The sequence below is a fragment of the Brassica oleracea genome, chromosome C7 (genome assembly GCF_000695525.1).
Source record: "Brassica oleracea var. oleracea cultivar TO1000 chromosome C7, BOL, whole genome shotgun sequence".
Lineage (NCBI taxonomy): Eukaryota > Viridiplantae > Streptophyta > Magnoliopsida > Brassicales > Brassicaceae > Brassica > Brassica oleracea.
This window is the reverse complement of record NC_027754.1, coordinates 32821366-32843449: the sequence shown is the minus strand read 5'-3', so window position 1 is coordinate 32843449 and position 22084 is coordinate 32821366. Positions and strand designations below refer to the sequence as shown.

The window sequence follows — 22084 nt, the reverse complement described above, 5'->3', positions numbered from 1 at the left end:
TATTTAATAATCTGAAATGATACATAAACTGAATGATAGTAAGATCTTACAATTTGTCGTAATCGATAACATACAAATACTAACATATTGTTTACCAAAAAAAAATACTAACATATTAACGGATGTGTTTGAACTAATATGATATTTTCGTAAATTGTTGCCGATATTTTTATACGAGTTGTACAAACTCAGCAATTTATGCTTTTGTCGTTAATCGCAAATCATAATAGCGATTCATTCCTTTCCGAAATTGTAGGTGTTCGAACTGATGTAAAAAAATTCGGAGACCATGCATGGAAAGTTAGAAATGCGCCGTCAATTTTTTTTTCCGTTTTATTAGTTTTTACGTTTTTGTAAACTAAATTAATACCGGTTTCAACTTTTATTTTGGGAATTCGATTATAAGTTGTAGATAATTTTAGCTGTTTTTTCTAAAAAATGCTTCATGTTGTAAGAAAAATCAATATATATATATATTATCTAAAATGAAAACGGATTGTAGATGTAAAATCATATTATATACTCGGTTATATTATGATTATGTGCTTTTAGCAACAGCAAAAAGTATTTGATCGATGAAGATATTATTATGTTCTGCTTCATGGGGTTTTCTGAACTACATGGTTAATTCTATTATTTAAGATTTATATGCTTTACCAATTGAGAATGAAATTTGGTCTGGAATGGGTATGTTATATATATAATCTATGCTCTAAAGTCCTGTTTGATATCAATCAAGTAAGCAAGCATAGTCATGTAATCTTCTCTTCCAAAGGAACTATACATATATAGTCACACTCACAGCCACCTGTGTTACTTGTATTTGTATCTATACTGGCTCACGTTTATTTTCCTTGATAGATGGTATACACTAATCCACGTACGAAAATTGTTAAATTAAGATTTATTAAGGGCTTCCAACTTAAACCAATTGGTTATTAGTGAATTGACTCTAATTCTTTATATATTACTTAATGTCTCTTAGAATTTTCGATGTGGGATATATATCTCTAATACCCCTCCTCGAGATGATGACTCTTATCGGTCAGAAATCTCGAAACTTTAAGATATTTATACTCGATCGAGCGAGTTTAACACGACATTTATACTCGGTCGGAAGGGTTAATCACGACGGAAGGGTTGCTCTGATACCATATTAGATTCAGGTTTATTATAAGTTTCCAACTTAAAACCAACTGGTTATTAGTAGATTGATCCTAACCCTTTATATATTATTTAATGTCCTTCAAATTTTCGATGTGAGATATATATCCATAATAAAAATATACGCAAATTAACAAATCAGATATTGACAACTAAGTAATAATAAGAGTAAATACACTGTTGACTTCATCTATAATTTCAATGTTCTAGAGAGAAAAATAAGAAGAGGAGAGAGAAGGGGAGAAAGAATACGCCATTGAATTCTGGAAAAGAGGGAGAAACAGAACTTTTGCAACATCTGTTCACCATTCACCTTCCACTCGTCTCCTTCCTCTTGGTTCCTCCTTCTAACTTAACCTCTCCTCAAACTATGGTTGAGTTTATCTATAATGAACGTTCATTTAGTGGCACTAGATCTCTCTGAACGTTACTATCATCATAATCTTTTTATCAATCCTTTTGAATCTCCTTCTCCAAAACCCTAGATCATGAATGTGAGTTATACAAATGTCACTCTCTTACCATAAATAGAAGATAAAATAAAGAAAATCAAAAATTTGTTGTTTGGAAAACCCAAATCTCTGATTGCCCAGCGTCCTTATAAGCCGCTGCTTCGATCTGCACAACACACAACACACACAAAGCCTCTCTCTCTCTCTCTATTATCTCTCTTTCTCCATCACTGAAACCCAAAGCCTATCCACCATTTGTTCTTCTTTTTTACTTCCTTTTTACTAGGCCGTATTTATCAACCAATTGAGTTAAAAAAGTAATGGGTGAAGCTGGTTATGCTCATGATGTGGAAACCAAGGTATCTGCTCTAATGGCAAGTGTTGATCATCTTCCAATGTTTGGATCTGGGTCTGGTCATGATAATGGGTACTTATCGGCGTCTGTGCCTCTTCTGGGTGTTAACTGGAAGAAGAGAAGGATGCCTAGGCAGAGACGCTCGTCTTCTTCCTTTAACCTTCTCTCTTTTCCTACTTTGCCTCCCTCTTCCCACGTGCCGACTCATCTTCCCGCACGTGTAAGCTCCTCTTGGCTTTTTTTAAAAAATATTTAACAGTCATTTTTCACCTCACTCACTCTCTCAATATTGTTATTATATTTTTTTAAGAAGTCTCTCAATATTATTATTAGTCAACAAAATAAACCGAGCTTTTTATGATTCTCTTTAGATCCGTGTGGATGTTAATAATGAACTATGTATATTTCCATTTGACTGATCTTTAAAAAGATCTGTGATGATGTTAGCAAAAAAATATTGTGATAATGACAGAAAATAGACACAGGAAAGCTAAGATTCCTCTTCCAAAAGGAATTGAAGAACAGTGACGTCAGCTCCCTCCGCCGAATGATACTCCCCAAGGTACCACTATCTCTGATGATTATGATGATGATGATGATATATGATTAATGATGATGGTTGATGCAGAAAGCAGCGGAGGCTCACTTGCCGGCGTTAGAATACAAGGAAGGGATACCTTTAGAAATGGAAGATCTGGATGGTCTTCACGTTTGGACCTTCAAGTACAGGTATACAACTTTTGCTATGTAACGGATCATTTCACAATATAGTCTAATCAGCTATTCAGTCTCATATGTTATTAAACTTGTTACAGCACGAATCTATCGCGACGATATTGGAAATCTATTGATATTCTTGGTAGATCAATAAATTTTGATAGTGTATTCACTTATCCAAGTCGATCTAAATATCTTTAACCTGTATATATGCAAGTATCCACACATGGTATCTAAATACTACTAGCACTAGGAGTTTTCAGTTTGTCATTTAATTTAATTTAATTTAATTTTGGTAGACCTCAATGATCTCTTAACAAGAAACTGTATCTTGAGTCTTTGTCTGATGCTGTAATCTTTAGGTTCTGGCCTAACAACAATAGCAGAATGTACGTGCTCGAAAACACAGGTGAACTTACTTGTAACCAGGAATTATAATGAGATTTCTGTTTAATTTATGTTCCGAATGTTTGATTAGATTAAATCATTGTTAACATACTCTATTCGAGGTGGGTTTTTTTATTTCCAGGGGACTTTGTGAGTACTCATTGTGTGCAGCCTGGTGACTTCATCATGTTCTACCAATATCTCGACTCTTGCAATTACGTATGTAACACGTTACTTTAAATATCGAAAATCTGATGTCATATATGCATAATTTTATGTAATATTCAATTTAGGTGATACAAGCAAAAAAGGCATATGAAGAAGAAGAAGACATAACTAACGTGGAAGAAGATGACGTTTACACAAACTTAACAAGGATTGAAAACACTGTGCTTAACGATCTTCCCCTCCCAGATTATAATCAACATTACAACAACAACAACAACAACGAAAAATGTTCATACGTTTACCCCGCCTTCGATGATGTCACCGCCACAACCACCAACGCACCTTTCGTTTACGACACGACGGCTCTCAGCTCAAACGACACTCCTCTCGATTATTTGGGTGGGCCCGCGACGACGACATCGACTAATAGTTATTACTCCGAGTTAGGACCATTCGAGGGTTTTGGCTCAGTCGAGAATATCTCCCTCGATGACTTCTAATAATAAATCGGATTTATCGGTGGACTCGTGATGGTGATCAGCCTTTTTTACTAAAAAGTACATTTTCATATCATCAAGTCTTATATTTTAAAAATGTTTTATATTACAGTTTACATGAATATCATATATGGGAGTCGTGGAAGTGTGTTTGTATTTGATGAATAAATGTAATCATGTGTCGTGGCTTTACTTATTAGCCCTTGCCCGACATAGAAAACAAAACAAATTAAGTTATCATTTTGTGAATTTCTATTTCTTCTATTGTAATATGTGTAACACCGTTTATGAACTGGTATATTGATTTCGTGTTAACTCTAACCTTAATAACGTTTTGATTATACATTAACTTACCATCAACAAATAATTTTGCGGGAGACTTCTACAACATTTGCTATATATCTATTAAAAAATTTGCAGCGGTTGATTTATGATGGATTACAAATGATACAAAATTTGTTGTAAATATTGCACAAATACAATGAATTTATGATAAAAAAAACTAATAAAACGTATTTACTAAATTTAAATTTATCGTATTTTATTTTAAAATAATCGTTTAAATGAATATATAACAACATTTGAAGTAAAATTATAATAAATGACATTTTTTATAATATTCTTTTCTTTAAAGTTGGAAAGTTAATTAGAAATCCACAGTGTAAGTTATTTATATTTATTTCAGGATAGGGAAAGTCATTGCAGCATTCTATTTGATGATCTATGGATAAACAACCCAAAGAGGAAGACACTTAACAAACATACATGCTTTTAGCCTTTCTGTTTTTCTTTTTGGTATGCATTTGACACAAGCTTGTGTTTAAACTTCTGAATGGTTTTAATACAAAACGGTGTATAAGATACGAGGAGAAACCATGCTGTTTGTGTATGATAATGATGATACACATGTTATGATATAGTGTATCACATTCAAAACAACGTTGCTCTTTTTTTCTTTCTTTTTTTTTTGTTAAACAACGTTGCTCTTTTCCCACAAAAATGTATGTATACTTGATGATTTAAGATATATACTCCTACATACCAACTGTTGATCAACTTCCAAAGCAACTATAGTTGGAACTAACATATACACTCACTCAAATATATAGATCACACCATACAGGGCCGTGGCAAATCAAGAAAAAATAAGGCATTTGCACTCTAAAGCCCATGATTTTATATTTTTTTCGAAATCTATATATCCCTTGATGATATTAAGCATATTTCGAGGATTCCAAATTTAAAATATAATTTTGGTTAGTATAAAAATGAAATACGTATTTAAGTGTTATTTCCGAAATCTAAATTTTCATTTGACAAGATTAAAAACATAGTATTAGAAATCTCTAACGTTTCATAAAATATTATTTAAATATAACTTATAAACTCTATTTTAATTTGATATAAATTACCCCTCTGTTTGCTTTAGGCCACTTGCAGCCTAGACAAGTCACTTTATTATACATTCTCATTATCACATGTTTATAAACATTTCATATCATCATTTTTGTTGTCTTTACTAACTACTAATTCACCACTCTTTCAGTTTTTATATTAATACTAATTTTATCTAATAAAAATTAAAAATTATTTCACCAGTATTTATAGATTTAAAATGTTGAAGATCATTAATAATTTTAAATTTAAAAATAATTATTAACAGATCACTTTAACTAAAAATTAAAAGTATAAATAAAATTTACTAAATATCTTTATATTTCAATTCAATCACCGCTGGTCCCCCAGACTGCTTTAAATGGCAAAAATACATAGAATATTGTAGGCCTCATGGAACTAGTCGGTTAACTTTGGTCGCCGGATCTCTATGGTTATAAAAAAAATATAAAATAAAGGAGTATAATTTTTAAAATTATTATAATCTGATAATGCTAAGTTTGTGACGGAGCCGCAAGACTCAACACCAACGTCAATATTACAGAAAATAACACTCCTTCTATTTCATATTAAATATATTTATATATTAATTTTTATTGTCGTTTTATGTTTTCAATACAATTTAGGGCTATTTGCAAAATTGACTCAAAATTCAAAGTCAAACTTAAAACTAACTCATGTTTTCTGGATTTTTTTTTTTTCCTATTCAGTCCACAAGTTCATATTATTCACGAAAATGCATTTAGTTTTTTTTATTCGAAAATGGTATTTTTACTCTCTCAACCTCATCATCTTCAAGTATTTACAAGATTATCATTGTCATCAATACACCAACCACCATCAACAACCAATTTGAAGTTCTTAATGCACCTCAAATCGATTTACACTCCTTTCTCGATTCTTATGAACTAAAAACAACATCTCTTTCACTTTCTCTCCATATTCATCCAAAAAAACCCAAAATTTTTATGGTTCATAGAGCCATTGAAGCTTACGATTTTTGGTGGGTCAATTTTGTTTGAGATTCTGGGTGCATGGAGAAGACTTTTGTGTGCTGTGTGCTAAACAAGTTATCTCATTGGTTGAAACTATGAAATTATTTTTTTTTTCCAGATCTATTCGTCCAGACGACTTCCGGGTAAGTCGTCTGGCTGTAGACGACTTACATGGAAGTCTTCAAGTCAATGCGGAGGTTAGTTTTGCAATTGACTTTTAAATGTGTTTTTCTAGACGACTTACATAGAAGTCGTTCATCTTTGTTTGTTAAAAAAAAAAATTCGAGACAACTTCCATGTAAGTCGTCTAAGGTAAACAAAACGAGTTAGTTTTGCATTTGACCAGATTGTGTCAGAAATTTGACTTTTCCTAGACGACTTACACATAAGTCGTCCAGTAAAAAATTAAAAAATCAATATTTTGTTATACCGAGATGACTTACATGTAAGTCGTCTCATGTTAGTTTTGCAATTGAAAAATAAAACAAAAAAAAAAGTATTTTTGTCTAGACGACTTACACGGAAGTCATCCATCAGATGACTTACGTGAAAGTCGTCCATCAGATGACTTACACGAAAGTCGTCCATGATTTTATTCTGAGATTCTGGTCAAACCTTGCTTTTCTTGGACGACTTCCATGTAAGTCAGGACGACTTCCGTGTAAGTCGTCTAGAAAAAATAATATTTTTGTTTTATTTTTCAATTGCAAAACTAACCTGAGATGACTTACATGTAAGTCATCTCGGTATAACAAAATATTGATTTTTTAATTTTTTACTGGACGACTTATGTGTAAGTCGTCTAGGAAAAGTCAAATTTCTGACACAATCTGGTCAAATGCAAAACTAACTCGTTTTCCCTAGAAGATTAAAACTAACATAAATGGATGACTTCCTAGAAGTCTACCAGACGACCTCCATGGAAGTCGTCTGCGTCAATGGTTAATAAACTTTTATTTTTTCTAAAACTATAAAGACTCATTTTTTTGTTAATTCATGTATATTAGTCAATATTGGGGCTACTGAATGAAATTTATAACTTAATTGGTGATATTTATGAGGTTACCAACATTCATGTTCAGTAAAGTTTCTAGCTAATTAAGAATACTTCCGTGGAAGTCTTCTACGTTAGTTTTTGTAAATTTGTTAAATAACTTTAAGATATGTTTATTTAATTTTCAAAAGTGTCAACTAACTTCAAGAATATCAAGTAACATTGTTTAATGTGTCTTCTTAGATCATAAGATATACTTTTTACTTATGTATCTAATGAAAGTGTTATATCTTTGAACTTATGTAATGTTTTTATCTTTTGTGAATTTGACTAAGATTTTTTGAGAATTATTTTCCCTTAGTTATAATAAATTTGATTAATTTTTTATGTTACTGTGTTTTGCTATTGAAGTTGTATCAATAACTTTAATTATGTCAAGTAATTTTGGCAAAATAATATTTTGGAATATGAACATATTTACCAAATTTTTTCATTAATATCTCTTCAAATTTACAAAAAAAAAGTCACAACTAAAGGAGTACACATGCAAATCACAAAACATACCACAAAAAACTATTATAGATCATTCCTCTACAAAGACAAGCTTAGACTATACTTGATATGAAAGAAGACTCTGTCAGAAGACTTCTTTGAAGTCGTCTGGAAGACTTATTTGAAGTCGTCTGGAAGACTTCTTTGAAGTCGCCTGGAAGACTTCTTTGAAGTCGTCTGGAAGACATCATGGAAGTCACCTGGAAGACTTCTTTGAAGTCGCCTGGAAGACTTCATTCTAGCGCATTATATTTTAGAAGACTTCCGAGAAGATTTCCCATAAGTCTTCCAAAGTCTGATCCAGATCTGAAAAACATGTATATCAAACCCATATCTGAAAAACTTGCATATCATATCAAAAAACGTTCAAATGACCTAAAAACAAAGAAAATGAGTGAAAAATTAGATAGATATACTTTTATAGAACACACAAAGTACATATCCAAGTGGAAGATGAGAACGATCTGATTAAAACCCTGCAACAAAAAGATAGATTAGTGAGAAAGACATGAGACAAAAATGAAAAATTCATATAAATTTAGTGTTTTCAAGTCAAAGAGATTAGAGTGAGTTTGAAGAGTTTTAGTTTGGAAAAAAGATATGAACTTTATACAACAAGAGGTTACCAAATGAAGAAAAATCAAACATAAAAACTTATCAAAACGCTCATATCTGTTATGAAAGGGAGACATTGGAGAAGACTCCGTCAAAAGACTTCCTGGAAGTCGTCTGGAAGTCTTATAGTCCATAAGTCTTCCAGATCTGAAAAACCTGCATATCCAAATCCAGATCTGAAAAACTTGCATATCCAAAAACGTTCAAATGACTTAAAACCAAAAAAATGAGTGGAAGATTAGATAGATCTACTTTTATAGAACACACAAAAATACATATCTAAAATTAATATATCTACCTTTAAATGAGTGGAAGATGAGAACCATGTGATGAAAAACCTACAAAAACAAGATAAATTAGTGAGAAAGACATGAAACAAAAACAATAAATTGATATAAAATTTGATGTTTATAAGTTCAAAGAGATTAGAGAGAGGTTTGAGAGTTTTAAAATGAGAAACATTACATTTTTATTGCAACCATTTGAGAGGAGGAGAGAGAATGTGTAATTTTTTCTTTATATAGAGAGACAAAAAATCCAATTAGGTTAATTAGTTTCGATTCAGAAAACTTTCAAGTAAGTCTTCTAATAGAAGACTTCCTGGGCATCTTACTTGTAAGTCGTCCAGAAGACTTCAATATTTTTAGCGGGAAGCTAAAATATTTTTAGCGGAAAACTAAAATAGAAGACTTCTTAGACGACTTACATGTTAGTCGTCTAAACCCTAAACATAACATCTAAACTAAATTAACTAACTAAGCACTTCATAAAATCAAATTAAACTTAAAAAGTGTTTACTATACACATAAATAAACACATATAGGTAAAAATTTAATTTTTCAAAAAAACATTTAACCTTTCCAAAATCTAACCCTAAGAATACATACAATACTACAACATATGTTGTCAAACCCTAAACCAAAGAATATGATGATTAACTATTTTTACTCATCTATGTTGAAAACTATTCAATTTTATTATATCTTAATTTACATCACTTAAAATTGTTTATAATTACATGATTTTAATTTTTCACTTGTCAAAATATTTTTTAAACAATTTATAAATTATTTTTAAGATCAACAACACTAAACGACTTACCTGGAAGTCGTCCATAAGACTTCCAGTATCTCAGAAGACTCATACGACTTACTGAGACTATATTCGTAAAAATGAGTTCTGATTTTTTGTTTGGTCAGAGGGGGTTAAATGTATTTTCACAAGGCTTTTAGGTTAGTTTTGCATTTGATTCAAGTTTGGGTATAAGTTTGCATTTCAAATCAAGTTTTGAGTCATATTTGGCAAATTTTCCTACAATTAATGTCACTACTTTATTTTTTTTACCCTCATAAATTCAAAAATTAAAATAATAGAATTCTAATCTATATCTATCTATCTATATATATAAAGTTGTGTTTCTCTCCTTCTTAGCATGCCACATAGGATTTCAAGTCACAAAGTCGTGCTCTGTAGTGATTGACACGTGTCGAAGACAGCAAAACTCTGCGTTTCATTTAAGTTGAAGGGCAAATTCATGTGTTTCGAAACACGTCGTTTAAGGGTTTAGGGTTGTGTCGTCTCCTCCAATACGAGATCTACTCACAAACTATGGTTTCAATAGCGGTGTTTCATATTCTTCTTTAACACTCCGAAAAACTTTCAGTTACAGATTCATCTTATTAATGTCCTTCTTAAATCCATCACCCACCCACGATCTACTTTCAATGCGAGCTTCACTCAAGCAAGGCGGTGGAACTGCGACTATAAAAAGGTAAGCTCTCCGACTCTGAGAACCATCTCCTTATTCCGTCCAGGTTATGACTTTATCAAAGATTATAAAACAAGTGATAGTTAAGGTTTTGGGGACTTTCCCATGTACGAGATAAGCTGTTAGTTCCTTTTCTTTTCCCCTCCTCTCCGAGTTAATTAGGCTTTTTGCTTCAATTGGGGTTTTTTGGTTCCTAATATGGCGTGATTGTTAAGATTTTGGGGACTTTATTGGTTATATATTGCTTAACTATGGTAGAAAAAGAATTAGATTCATTGTTAATGTCTGACAATTTTGGTTTTGTTTATTGAGATTTTGTTGTTTTTTTTATAAATTCGTCTATTGGTTCTGGAAATTATATTTGGTTGCAGGCAAAAGACAAGGTTACAGATATCAGAACTGGTGCAACTAAACTTAAAGAAGCTAGCGAAGCCGACTTCCATGGAGCAACTACTGTAAGAAACTGCTTACATTTTTGTTTGTTTTCTCATGTGAAAGAGGACAATTACTATTGAAATCAACTTTGTTGGTGATACCATTAGATCTTGCTTAAGATTTTCCACCAATCTTACAAAAGAGAATTGGATGCCTGATAGATTATGTGTGTGACGTGCTTATCTATTAACATTATTAATTTTGCTATATTATGTTGATATTATCTTGCAGCTAATTAAGAAGATTGTGAATGCTAACTGGCCAAAGAATTCCAATCAGTTCTCAAAGAGTTTCAGAAAGGTCAGAGACTTGCAGCTGAAAGAGAAATTACATATACTCTTGTGGTCACTAAAGATATACCTACCAGGTAATCAAATGAATCAAGTTGTTTACTAGATGAGAAAATAAAAGTTTCCTGCATTTTGTACTCGCCTACAATAGGAGCTTGATTAATGTATTATATAAACTTTCCGAATGTTTAGAAAACTTTAACTTAGGATGGTTACTAATAGTCTGTGGAATTTGAATCGTACTTACACATGCTTCATTGTTATTCCACTCCATGCAGTTATAATACACGGGAACTGGATATTGAATCTTTAAGGACCTCCCAAGAGCAAGCTCTTCTTCTACAATAAAAAATGTGAGATTATTATTTGAGTGTATGATATAGCCTATTATGTTGCTATTTTCAGCATAATCACTATCCAATTGTGAATCAGTCAAGCATGCAATTTTCTTTTGCGCCTCAGTGAGATATACAATCTTAAAATTAGGTTAACAGAGTTTATAAAGTTGGTTATGGTCATGAAACCTCATTTTAAATTCATCTTCTCTGTTTGGACATGTTGTGTTACCTCATATCTTGCAGCGACATGCTATTTAACGTTGAATTATACTCATACATATACCTTAACAGCCGTATATCATAAATTTCCATGTCTCTTTTACTACCTTAGTCTAAGAAACTTTATAATGTCTATTTGCAGATAATATCAGCTTTAACATTGATAACTCACATGCCGCAACTGCACAAGCCACTGCTCAACTCAGAAAAGCATCTAAAACTCAAAGCAAATTCATCCTTGGTACTAGGAGAGACTCTCTTCTCAAACTTTTTTTAAATTTTCTGATCCCGTTTTTTAGCAGTTAAAGCTAAGTTTCATATATATGTTTTACTTTTGTTGCAGGCATGCCTTTTTATTCACATATTTGGGACTGTCATCATCTTTATCCTGGTCTGAGCAGCATCAACCGAAGTAGAGTCGAGGAAACTATACAAGTTACCACATTAAAGATATATATATATTGTACAGATTCTTTGTACTGTATCTTCCTTCATCCCTTGCAATCGAATTGAATCTTAGCATTTATGTATTAAACCATCTTAATGAATATTTATAGCAAAAGACTTATGGTTAATGTTATATCAGTTATTTTGCTCGAGTCGGTCAGGACCCAAAGATTATCATAGTGGTTGATAATTGAACATGAAGAAGACCGTTTTAACGCAAGCAAAATGTAAGCAATAACAACACGAAGAAAGTAATCTCTAAAAAGACTATTCACAATTATATTTGTAGATGCATGTTGAAGGCAAAATTATGTTAGTAAAAATTTTATAAATTAATAATGTTGAAAATATAATATTTTATTAATTTATAAAATTATTAGTTTATTATTTTTAGCTGTTCATTTAATAGTTCAAGTTGTGGGCAGAGGAGCCGATTCTCCGAAGAGCACTTCCGTTTGTCCAGATCTGATCTATATTGGAGAAAATATAACTTCTGATTCTTGCTTCTCTCGCTAGCGAATCCGTCTGACCATTCCGACTCTGAGGAATATGAATCATATTCACATTCTCAAAGTTTTCCTCATACAAACAAATATTTTGTTTCATTTATTTAATAAATATTTCAAATTGATATTATTTATTTTTCTCATACTATTTATGTGATATAATATGATCTTTTTTCTTACACATTTTTTGAAAATGCAAACCTAAAACACAAACCACAAAATCATACAAAAAAATAATAACCTAGATCACAAGTAAATTATATCTCGCCCGTACGGCGGGCCGACCCTAGTATTTAAATAAAGATAACTGAACATTTAATATTTTTCTTAATTTACATGAAAAATCTTGAATGGCATCTAATTTGAAACGATGAGAGTATTCTACATTTGGATGCACTAAAAGATTATCATCATCTCATTGGGACCAATATTTAGAAGGATCCGTGATTATTTGTATTTTTCACATATTAAGATTATTCAATTAAGATTTGAATAGAACCGAAGCTTAGGTAATACTCCCTTCGTTTTGTTTTATATGGCATTTAAGGTTTCTTCGTATATATTAAGAAAATCATCAATTTTCTATTACTGTATATCCCTAATTAATATTTTGTTTTATTTGATTTTTTTTATTAATGAGTTAAAAAATAGATATAAAAATAGAAAAACTATCAAACATGCATTGAAAATATAAAACGATACTTATAAAAAATAGATTTTAAAGTCTACAAAGACACTTAAAATGAACCTGATAGAGTACGATTTTACATTTAAAAAATGTACTAGGTGATTTTTCCATGCTCATGCATGGACATAAATATTTATAAAATAAATATACTATAATAATTGATTGATATTTACTTTTAGTTTTAAATTAATTTATAATTTGTATATATAATTTCTATTAACAATATTATATTAATTTAATTATACATATGATTTTACATATTTTATACCTAATCAGTTTTGTTATTTTTTACAGTCGATTCAGTTATCATTTGGACATATTGGATTCCATATATTTCTTTGAATTCAACTATAATATTTTTTATTCTAGATATATTATTTTTTTTATTAATTTTCTTATTTGTATTTAGGTTACTTGTTGTCTTAGATACGTAAGTATATTTTATTAAAATTATGTATAACTTAAGATATATTAATTGTGCTTAGAATGAAATAAAAAATAAACTAAAGTGTTTTTTTAAAATTATATAAATTAATATAATTATAATATTATAAAGTCTTATCCATATATACAAATTTTACAAAAGAAATAAATTGTAATTTTGAGTTAATATTTTATTTTTCATTTGTTAATATGTTTTAAGTCATCCTATAATTTAAATTTATACAACAAATAAATTTTATTATATAATTATATATTCTAATAAAATAAATAAATTATTTATTCTTATTGTAGTTAAATCTATGATTTTAGATATAAGTTGGATTAGTCGAGTCACTCATGTTATAGTTATTTGATCAAAATATGTTTATTGTTGAAATTTATTTTTAGTTTTTTTAATATTTCTTAAAATATGCAGTAAAAATGTGATTGTTTTTGAGAAATTATATTATATAAGTAAAATATAATTTATATTTTGTTTTGATGTAATTGTAAGACATTATAGTCAACTAAATATATGAAAAAATAAAAGAAAACATTTCAAAATACTAATTATAAATTATGTTTTGTCAATTTAACATATATCAGTTTATGTTACTTAATTATTTTATGTGATCATCTAAGAAAATAGATAGATATATAAAAATAAATTCTATTACTTTGAAAATATATATATTTGTACTGTGTAAAATTTTGTTTTAAAAGAAAAATATTTCTTTTTTTCTAATATCAAGATCATATATGTGAATCTTTTTTTTATGAAATATATACAAATATTTTTTCATTTAAGAATATATAGATATAAGGAAAGTATTTTATTACTTAAAAAGTATATTTAATGTTATCTAAAAATATCTTTTAAATGAAATATTACTATTTTGTGAACTTTCCTTTTTTTATGAAATCATATTATATATACATATATTTTCGGTTTCAATTTCTTTTTATACTTTATAAATATTTCCTTTTTATTTGATATTTTTATTTGGAAAATTTTAAAAAAGAAATAATAGTATTTAAATATATATATTTTTAATTCATTAAAGATATTACAGTAATCAACCAAAATAAAAGTTAAGGTGAATGTGACACCTAAGAAAGTGACTTTTCAAATAATATTATAGAGATATACTTGACAATCTAGAAATAGATACAAACTCTAAAGAGAAGCAACTCCATAATACTCAACTATATCATAGCGATAATTATTCTTAACCACTGTTGATTAACAATATTGGAATACAAATAAAATACTTCAATTAGAGTATTAGACCGAACATTACGGGAAAGGGAGATTAAGAGACTTGAAACATGTAAATCCACCGTCAACAACAAGGTTATGCCCCGTCACAAACTTAGCATCATCAGATGCCAAATACAAAGCCGCTTTAGCCACGTCTCTCTCTTCACACTTTTCTCCCTTTAAGTCTCCCGTCGCGTTCACAATCGCCATAAGATGTTCCTCCGGAATGTTGTGACCAGCCAACGCTTCTCGAAACATCCTTAGCGTTAGAGGCGTTGGGATGCTCGCAGGTGATATACAGTTAATCCTTAAGCCATGCTTGCACAGCTCACCAGCAACCGTCTTGACCACACCCGGTATTGTGAATTTAGACATTGAGTATGCATATGGGCCCAAACCGCCCATCAAGCCGCTGATGCTAGAGAGGCAAAGGATGGAGCCCGAGCCAGCGGGGATCATGGCTCGAGCCGCATGCTTTATCCCTAAGACGGTTCCTCGTACGTTGAGACGCATCACTTGGTCGTAAATGTCCATGTCTAGGTCGGCTATGCTTGGTGGTGATATGGAGCCTGCATTGTACAAGATATGTCAATGAATAAATAACATTAACCACGTTAAGATGTACCATGCATCCGAGATTCATCAAATTTTGACGAACACGAAATAAAAAATTCATTTTAGTGTCCAGTGTTTTTTTGGTATTTTAATTTATATATAAAAATTAATGTATCGAAATGATGAGCTTAATTTATTGAATATTGGACTTCGTAAAATACCGCGTCTATAAAAATTGTTCTCGCAACTCATGATCCAAAAAACCATTGAAGTCCATTTCACAACTATATTTTTGCAGATTCTTATACAAAAACGAGATTCCCATTATAATTCTTGTTAGAAATATTTCTTACACGATATTCCTGCGCTATTGAGCAGTATGTCAAGCTTCCCATGGCGAGCCATGACGGTTTCGAAGGCTCTAGCGACTTGTTCCTCCTCAGTGACATCGCATTTAATGAAATGTGCCGCTGAGCCAAGTTCGGTAGTTACCATACGACCAGCCTCCTCGTCTATATCTACAATAATGGCTTGAGCACCATGATTTACAAATTCCTCCGCCGTGGCCTTCCCTAGGCCGCTTGCTCCGCCTGTTATGACTGCTACTTTGCCTTCTAACCTTCTAATATTTATTTGTGGAAAAAGAATTCACGTGTTTAAACCAGAATATGAGATATAACTTTATTGATAGATTAAAGAACATTGATATAGATTTGACCTTGAAGAAGACGTTGAATATAGGAGAGTAGAGATAACTGGCTTGGAGTTGGAACCATTTTCTACAATGAGTTTGAAGTTTCTGCGAAGAGAAGACACGGAGAAGAAAATTGAAACGGAGACCAATTGTTTAAATATTAGATAACTGAGAATCGACTATAATCAGCTCTTGTACCTTGTGAATGACCTCAACATTTTTCTTATTCCTCTTTTTAATCACTATGTGAATATGAATATGAGAATTTTGGGTACAAGAGGCTTAAGCTTTTTATCATGGGAAACAACGAGAGAAAAGGTTGTGAGAAGTTTAGAGAATATCTGCCAAGATCACATTTCATTAAAATATATTTTTACCCTCTCTTTATTCTTCTATATTTGTTTAATCGCTAATGTTTAAACTTAAAGTGTCATTCGACTTTCCACATAGCGAACCTATGTGCATGTCTTTAGATATGATTTAGGTAGATTTTCGTTTGTAAAGTTCCTTTAATTTTTCTATAGATCAAATGACAATGAATAAATGTAGTTTATGATGTTCAAATAGTTAATCTTCTTATATATTTCTCTGAGTGTGAGGCTTTAAATAGTAACGCAATTAAATTAGAGTTTAAAGGTATCAAAACTTTGTAGTTTATAAAAAAATTTAGACGATCAGCCATATAAAGTCGGGTCTGCATACACTTTCCAGTTTTCAATATTGTACATTTTTCACATACAAATAAAATAAATCTTGGCTAATTTATACCCAAATAATGGAACTACAACTCCATCATTCCTTCTACCAATGTACTGACTCTATGGACAGGATAAGAATTAAAAACAACAAAATAAAAAGAAGAGAGAATCTTGGATAAGACAGAGATTCTCAAAAAGCAAAAATCACTGGAAATTTGTTGACTAGAAAACCGAAAGATAAAAAGGAATTCAAATAAGAAAAAAAAATTCATGTTAGTGGCCACGAACTTTGGTTGGGTCTTTTACCAAAAAAAAAAAAAAAAACTTTGGTTGGGTATGTTTTAATTAGTAAGTAATTAAAATGGAGAGGTTTGTCTAGATATCAAGGGACAATAAAGGCAATAACGACATCGTTTTGCAGGCTTTACTTGCTCCACAACTCAAACCCCTCCTGATGCCTGGGTTTTAATTAAGATTAAGATAACTAATCAGTGTGAAATTATTGAGTAACTAACTAATTTAAAAATGTGGAAGAAAAAAATCAAAACACCTTTTGTTTTGTCATCTTGCGTATGGAAAAGGAGACCGTCTTCAGACAACGCGAGCGTTATTACTCTGCCTACCTGTCTCATTTTATCACAGCCAACAACAGTGTTTCAGTATCTTTTTTTGTCACGTGGGTGCACGTGATTTTTGGATTCATCATGGGCGTAGCTGATCCGGTAAAGCCCAAATAACTATTCTTCATGGGCTAATCTCATTAAAGCCCATTGATATAATCGTAATTATAATGGTAAAGCTCGAAACAGAGCAAGGTTTCAACTTCAATGGAGCAAAACCCTAAAACAGAGAGGAGAAAATGGCGGTACACATGGGAAGCTCAGTCTCATTCTCCGAACCTTCGTCTGTTTCTTTTCGACTCTGAAACTAACCCTAAGAACCACTGCAATAACCTCAGTGTCTCTATAATCCCCGAAAAATCTCAACTTCTCGTCTCATGGATCGGTTCCGAAGCAGAGAGAAGAGAAGATGGTGTTTCTCTCCGTGTCACTGTTCCCAGGGTGTTGCTAGATGCCGAATCTCCGATAAAGTTCAGAGCTTTGGACGATCACATCGAGGTTAGACTTGTTCTGTTACTCCCCGTTGATCATCCTCTAGTCTCCGATTTGGTGACTGGAGATGGAGAAAAGTCTGCGCCTTTAGTGATGGGCTATGATGTAAAGACTCTGACTTTAATGGGAGGAGTTCATCTACACTGTAGAAAATGCTCAGTTAGGTTAACAAAGAGAGCCCTTTTCGAGTTCTCGGAGATGCCGTCTGTTAATTGGCGGGAATCAGCTGATAACTGGTTTGGTACTTGCTGTTGTTCGTTTGGTGGGATTAGTGAGAAGATGGTGGTTAAGTACACTAACTCTTATGCATGCTCTAGTGGGTTGTGTCTGCTTAGTGCTACAACTGTTTTGCTTAGCGAGGATGACCTCGTAGAGTGTATCTTGTCTGATAAAGTTGGAATGGGTCGGGGTTGTGATATTGGTAGAGTTGAATTGGGTTCGGGAAGAAGTGAAGTGGATAGTGAGAGCCATGAGAATGGAGGTGAGGTTGATGACTCGAGAGACAAGGTATCATCAGTTCCTGAATGTTGTGTACATGACTCACATGGCTCTAGTGAGGGTTTTCAGCTGGACCAGAGACTTACACTCGATAAGAAGTTTCTGCTTGATGGGTTTCTTGAGGATGTTTTCATGGCAAAGGCATCGAATGTATCCAAGAATCTTGATTGGATTGAGTTGGCTTGCCCAGAGTGCTCATCTCCTCTTGGAGCCTATCCTTCTGGCTGCGGGAGCAACAATGAACCCATAGATGGTGGAGTTAGACTCTTCAAGTGCTACATCTCCACATCGCCGGCGACGGGTGAATCCTCTGATGTTTTCAGGAGATACACATTGGAGAGAATGTTTACCAATCAGCTAGTGGAATGCGCCAAAGAAGAGTTATCGTTTCATGTGTTGGTCAAAGACTTAACCACCAAATCGCATCTCTTCCAGATTATCATCCTGAATCCGAACTCTTGGTCCTTGACTGGTCTGTGCTCGAGCTTAGATGAAGCAGGCTCCACGTCAGAGCTAAGTCCGATTGTGAAGGTTCTGTTTTCAGATTGCAACAGCTCACTGGTGAAGAAGGTTGATGAAGAAGTTTACATTTTGAAGGGACAAGGAGAGGAGTTGATAGAGCTACTTACACGTGCAAGCAAGTTTCTTCCATCTTCGTGTGCATATCTTCAAGACTCCCTTGTCTCATCTATGCATCTATGATATAATGAATCTTTCTTCACCTATCTTATTCTTTCCTTTATAATGTTTTATTGATGAACATGGATATAAGTTCTTGTAAAAGATTTGTCTTCTTTACTATGTTTTATTAACAGTTGTTTTGTTTATTTATGTTTTCATTCGTAAGGAAATCAACTAAGAAAACAATATCCCTTATTCAGTTCTCCATAATTTTATGTTTTCTATTAATATATATATATATATATATATTCTTGTTTTTAGAGAAATAATTTGGTTTAGAACATGAATGAATAATATCGAAAGATAAATTTTCCCTTTTTTTTCTTGACACCGATAAATTTTCCCTTATATCTAGAAAAGTGGTCCATATTTTTTTTTTATAAGTTCTTCTATGAGAATTGTTTTATTTACAATGTTTTCTCAACAGTTGTCTTGCTTATTTATGTTTTCATTGGTCAGGAAATCAACTTAGAAACCAATATCCCTTGTTCAGTTCTCCATAATTGTATGTTTTCTATTTAGAGAAAGAATTTGGGTTAGAACATGAATTAATAATGTAGAAAGATAATTTTTCCCTTATATCTAGAAAAGTGGTCCATATCTTTGTGTAGAGCTTTCTAAATTTTAGGACTTTTTTGACGTTTCTAAATTTTCAAATGTCCAAATGTAGTTGAGATATAGTAATAAAAAATAACCATATGATGCGGTTACAATTTATTTCGAACATTAACTATTTTAAAATTCAAAAATTTGTCTTTTTGGCAAAAAAATTACCTTAATAAAAGACTTTTTCTTTAGGTTCACCAACCAATAGAAAGTTGTCATTTTAGATCTAGTATCTTTTAATTAAAGAAACAAAATAACTTGCCAAATTATATTATGCTTTTAAAATAAAAAATAAAAAATTAAATAAATAAAAATAACAATAGTTCTAAAAAAAGATTATTTAAAAAAAATATTTATTTTTAAGATTTAGAATTTAGTGTTTAAGATTTATAATTTAGAATTTATCCAAATGTTTAGTGTTTTTCCAAGGGTTTAGGGTTTACCTAAGGGTTTAGGGTTTACCCAAGGGTTTAGGGTTTACCCAAGGGTTTAAGGTTTTCCCAAGGGTTTAGGGTTTAGGATTAGAGTTTAGGGTTTAGTGTTTTGTTGACAACATTTTTTTTTTTTGAATTCGTTTTTTATATATTATTTTTATTTATTTTTAAATTTTATTTTGAAAAAATAATATAATTTGCAAGTTATTTGGTTTCCTTAATTAAAAGATACTAGATTTAAAATGACAATTTTCTATTGGTTGGGGGTGAACCCAAGAATAACTCTTAATAAAACTACTGTATTAAATTTAACTAAGTAGCAGGAAGTATTAAATTTAAGTGAATAAAGATACTAAACACTACGCATGGACATTCGGGGTCCCAATCGGATCTCGGTTTTTCGGGTTTATAAAAATCAGCCACATTCGGGTTATATGAAAATTTGGTTCGCAACCGGTTCGGGTTCTATCTGGTTCGGGTCGGAGTTAGTAAATCTTCAAAGAACCGGTACAACCCATTGTACTTTCGGATTTGGGTCCCAATCGGTTCTTCGGTTTAAAAGTACTTGATTTATACATATTTTGTAATCAAAACATAAGTAAAATCAATTCAAAAATAAGAAAGAAACATCAAACGAGATCATTCAAAATCAAACGAAAGGTAAACATAGTTATTGATACAAGGAAAACCAAATAAATGAGAGCATAAAATGAAAACCAAGGCTGCAACTAGAATATGCTAAATTTTAGAATGAAATTGTTTGGAATGCATCATTCCATAGAATTCCAAAAAATATTTACCAGTTAGATGGAAAACCTTTTAAAGATCAATTCCACATATTCCAAAAATGGAATAAAACTTAAAAAAAAAATCTTTTCCATTTGTTCCATATCAAAAAGGCTCGTGAATATGTGGGATGATTGGAATTCCAATTCTAATAACAATTTCAGTTTTTATTTCATTTTATTTATCATTCCAATTTTTCCCATTTCACATATAATTATTCCTTTTATTCCATGTATTCTTATTAGGAATAACCAGTTATAGCCCAAGTTCTCATGAAATAAGAACATTATTCAATGAAAATAAAACCAAAATCTAAAAACTTCAAGCTTCAACTGCCACCTTCAACCATCAATCTTCATGTAATAGATAATTATTTTAGATGTTCAATAATATCTTAAGGTATCTTAAATACATATTAGGAATTGAGATCATGTTTCGTATAAGTTCTTTTTGGAATTTTGAAATCTTTCGGGTTCTATCGGGTATCCATTTATGTTCGGGTTCGGTTCGGATAATACCCATAACCCGAAATACCATAAAACAAGATCCATTCGGTATTTACATCGGGTTCGGATCGGTTCGGATTCATTTTTATCGGATCGGATTCGGTTCGGGTTTTCGGGTTTGGTTTATTTGCCCAGCCATACTAAACACACCTACTCTCTCAAGTCTCTCTCTCTAACATCTCTCTCTCTAAAAACCTCCGCAAAGCGTTTCGACTTCCGTTCTCCGGGCTGGTTCTTGCCGGTGCCGGAGCCACCTCCTTCCTCCCTTCATGTATTTCTCTTTTCCTTTCTCCTCACCTCCTTCATCCTCTTCGATATGCAAGCTGTTACTGAACCTTCTGGTGTTTCACCGGAAACCTTCAAGGCGGAGGTGACTTCTACCGGCGGTTTGGAGGAGCGGCGAGTCTAGGATCTGGTGGTTGCGGAAAAGGTCGGCTTTTAGGGTGAAGTGTGACACCAGATCTGATTTTCTCGTTTTGTAGATCTCCGGCGATCCTTTCACGGCGGCGGCGTTTTGCTCAGTGGGAACCTTTCTCCGGCTTGGTCTCTACCCTCTTGTGTGACGGTGTCCCAAACGGAGGAGCGGTGAGTTGGCGGTGAAAAATGCTCTTGGCCTCTGGTTCTCGGAGTACGGCGCGTCGCAGAGGCCTCATTCCGCCGGACTTGTCAACCGTTGGGATGATCTCTGTTGCAGGTACATGGTGGTGCTCTACTTCCCAGCATTGAATGTGGCTCTCCGGCATCTACAGTGGTAGAGACCACGGCATTGGAAGCCCTGATTGTTGTTCCAGCTACGTTTGTTTGCTTGCCGCCGAGCCCGACTTTACCAGTACAGACATGCTTCTGTC

The 22084-nt window shown here is 32.2% G+C and overlaps 3 protein-coding genes and 1 long non-coding RNA gene across 4 annotated transcripts; 3 read left to right on the top strand and 1 right to left on the bottom strand.

Annotated features, from left to right (window-relative positions):
- Nucleotides 1–1936: 1936 nt before the first annotated feature.
- Nucleotides 1937–3743, top strand: LOC106305465 (B3 domain-containing transcription factor FUS3-like). Its single transcript, XM_013741830.1, has 6 exons — nucleotides 1937–2191; nucleotides 2444–2533; nucleotides 2600–2700; nucleotides 3051–3097; nucleotides 3218–3294; nucleotides 3369–3743. Exons 1-6 carry the CDS (start codon nucleotides 1937–1939, stop codon nucleotides 3741–3743), a joined length of 945 nt encoding a protein of 314 aa, XP_013597284.1.
- A 6097-nt stretch (nucleotides 3744–9840) lies between these two features.
- Nucleotides 9841–11903, top strand: LOC106305489. Its single transcript, XR_001262994.1, has 6 exons — nucleotides 9841–10062; nucleotides 10431–10514; nucleotides 10726–10861; nucleotides 11063–11137; nucleotides 11484–11582; nucleotides 11685–11903. It is a non-coding gene; the product is annotated as an uncharacterized LOC106305489 (long non-coding RNA).
- A 2741-nt stretch (nucleotides 11904–14644) lies between these two features.
- LOC106305488 (short-chain dehydrogenase reductase 3a) lies at nucleotides 14645–16172 on the bottom strand. The gene is made up of 4 exons (XM_013741854.1): nucleotides 16114–16172; nucleotides 15940–16020; nucleotides 15575–15843; nucleotides 14645–15235 (listed from the first exon to the last, which is right to left on the bottom strand). The coding sequence occupies exons 1-4, from the start codon at nucleotides 16131–16133 to the stop codon at nucleotides 14703–14705; spliced, it is 903 nt and encodes a 300-aa protein (XP_013597308.1). The 5' UTR covers nucleotides 16134–16172; the 3' UTR covers nucleotides 14645–14702.
- A 1258-nt stretch (nucleotides 16173–17430) lies between these two features.
- LOC106305487 lies at nucleotides 17431–19050 on the top strand. The gene has a single exon (XM_013741853.1). The coding sequence runs from the start codon at nucleotides 17441–17443 to the stop codon at nucleotides 18923–18925; it is 1485 nt and encodes a 494-aa protein (XP_013597307.1). The 5' UTR covers nucleotides 17431–17440; the 3' UTR covers nucleotides 18926–19050.
- Nucleotides 19051–22084: the final 3034 nt, after the last annotated feature.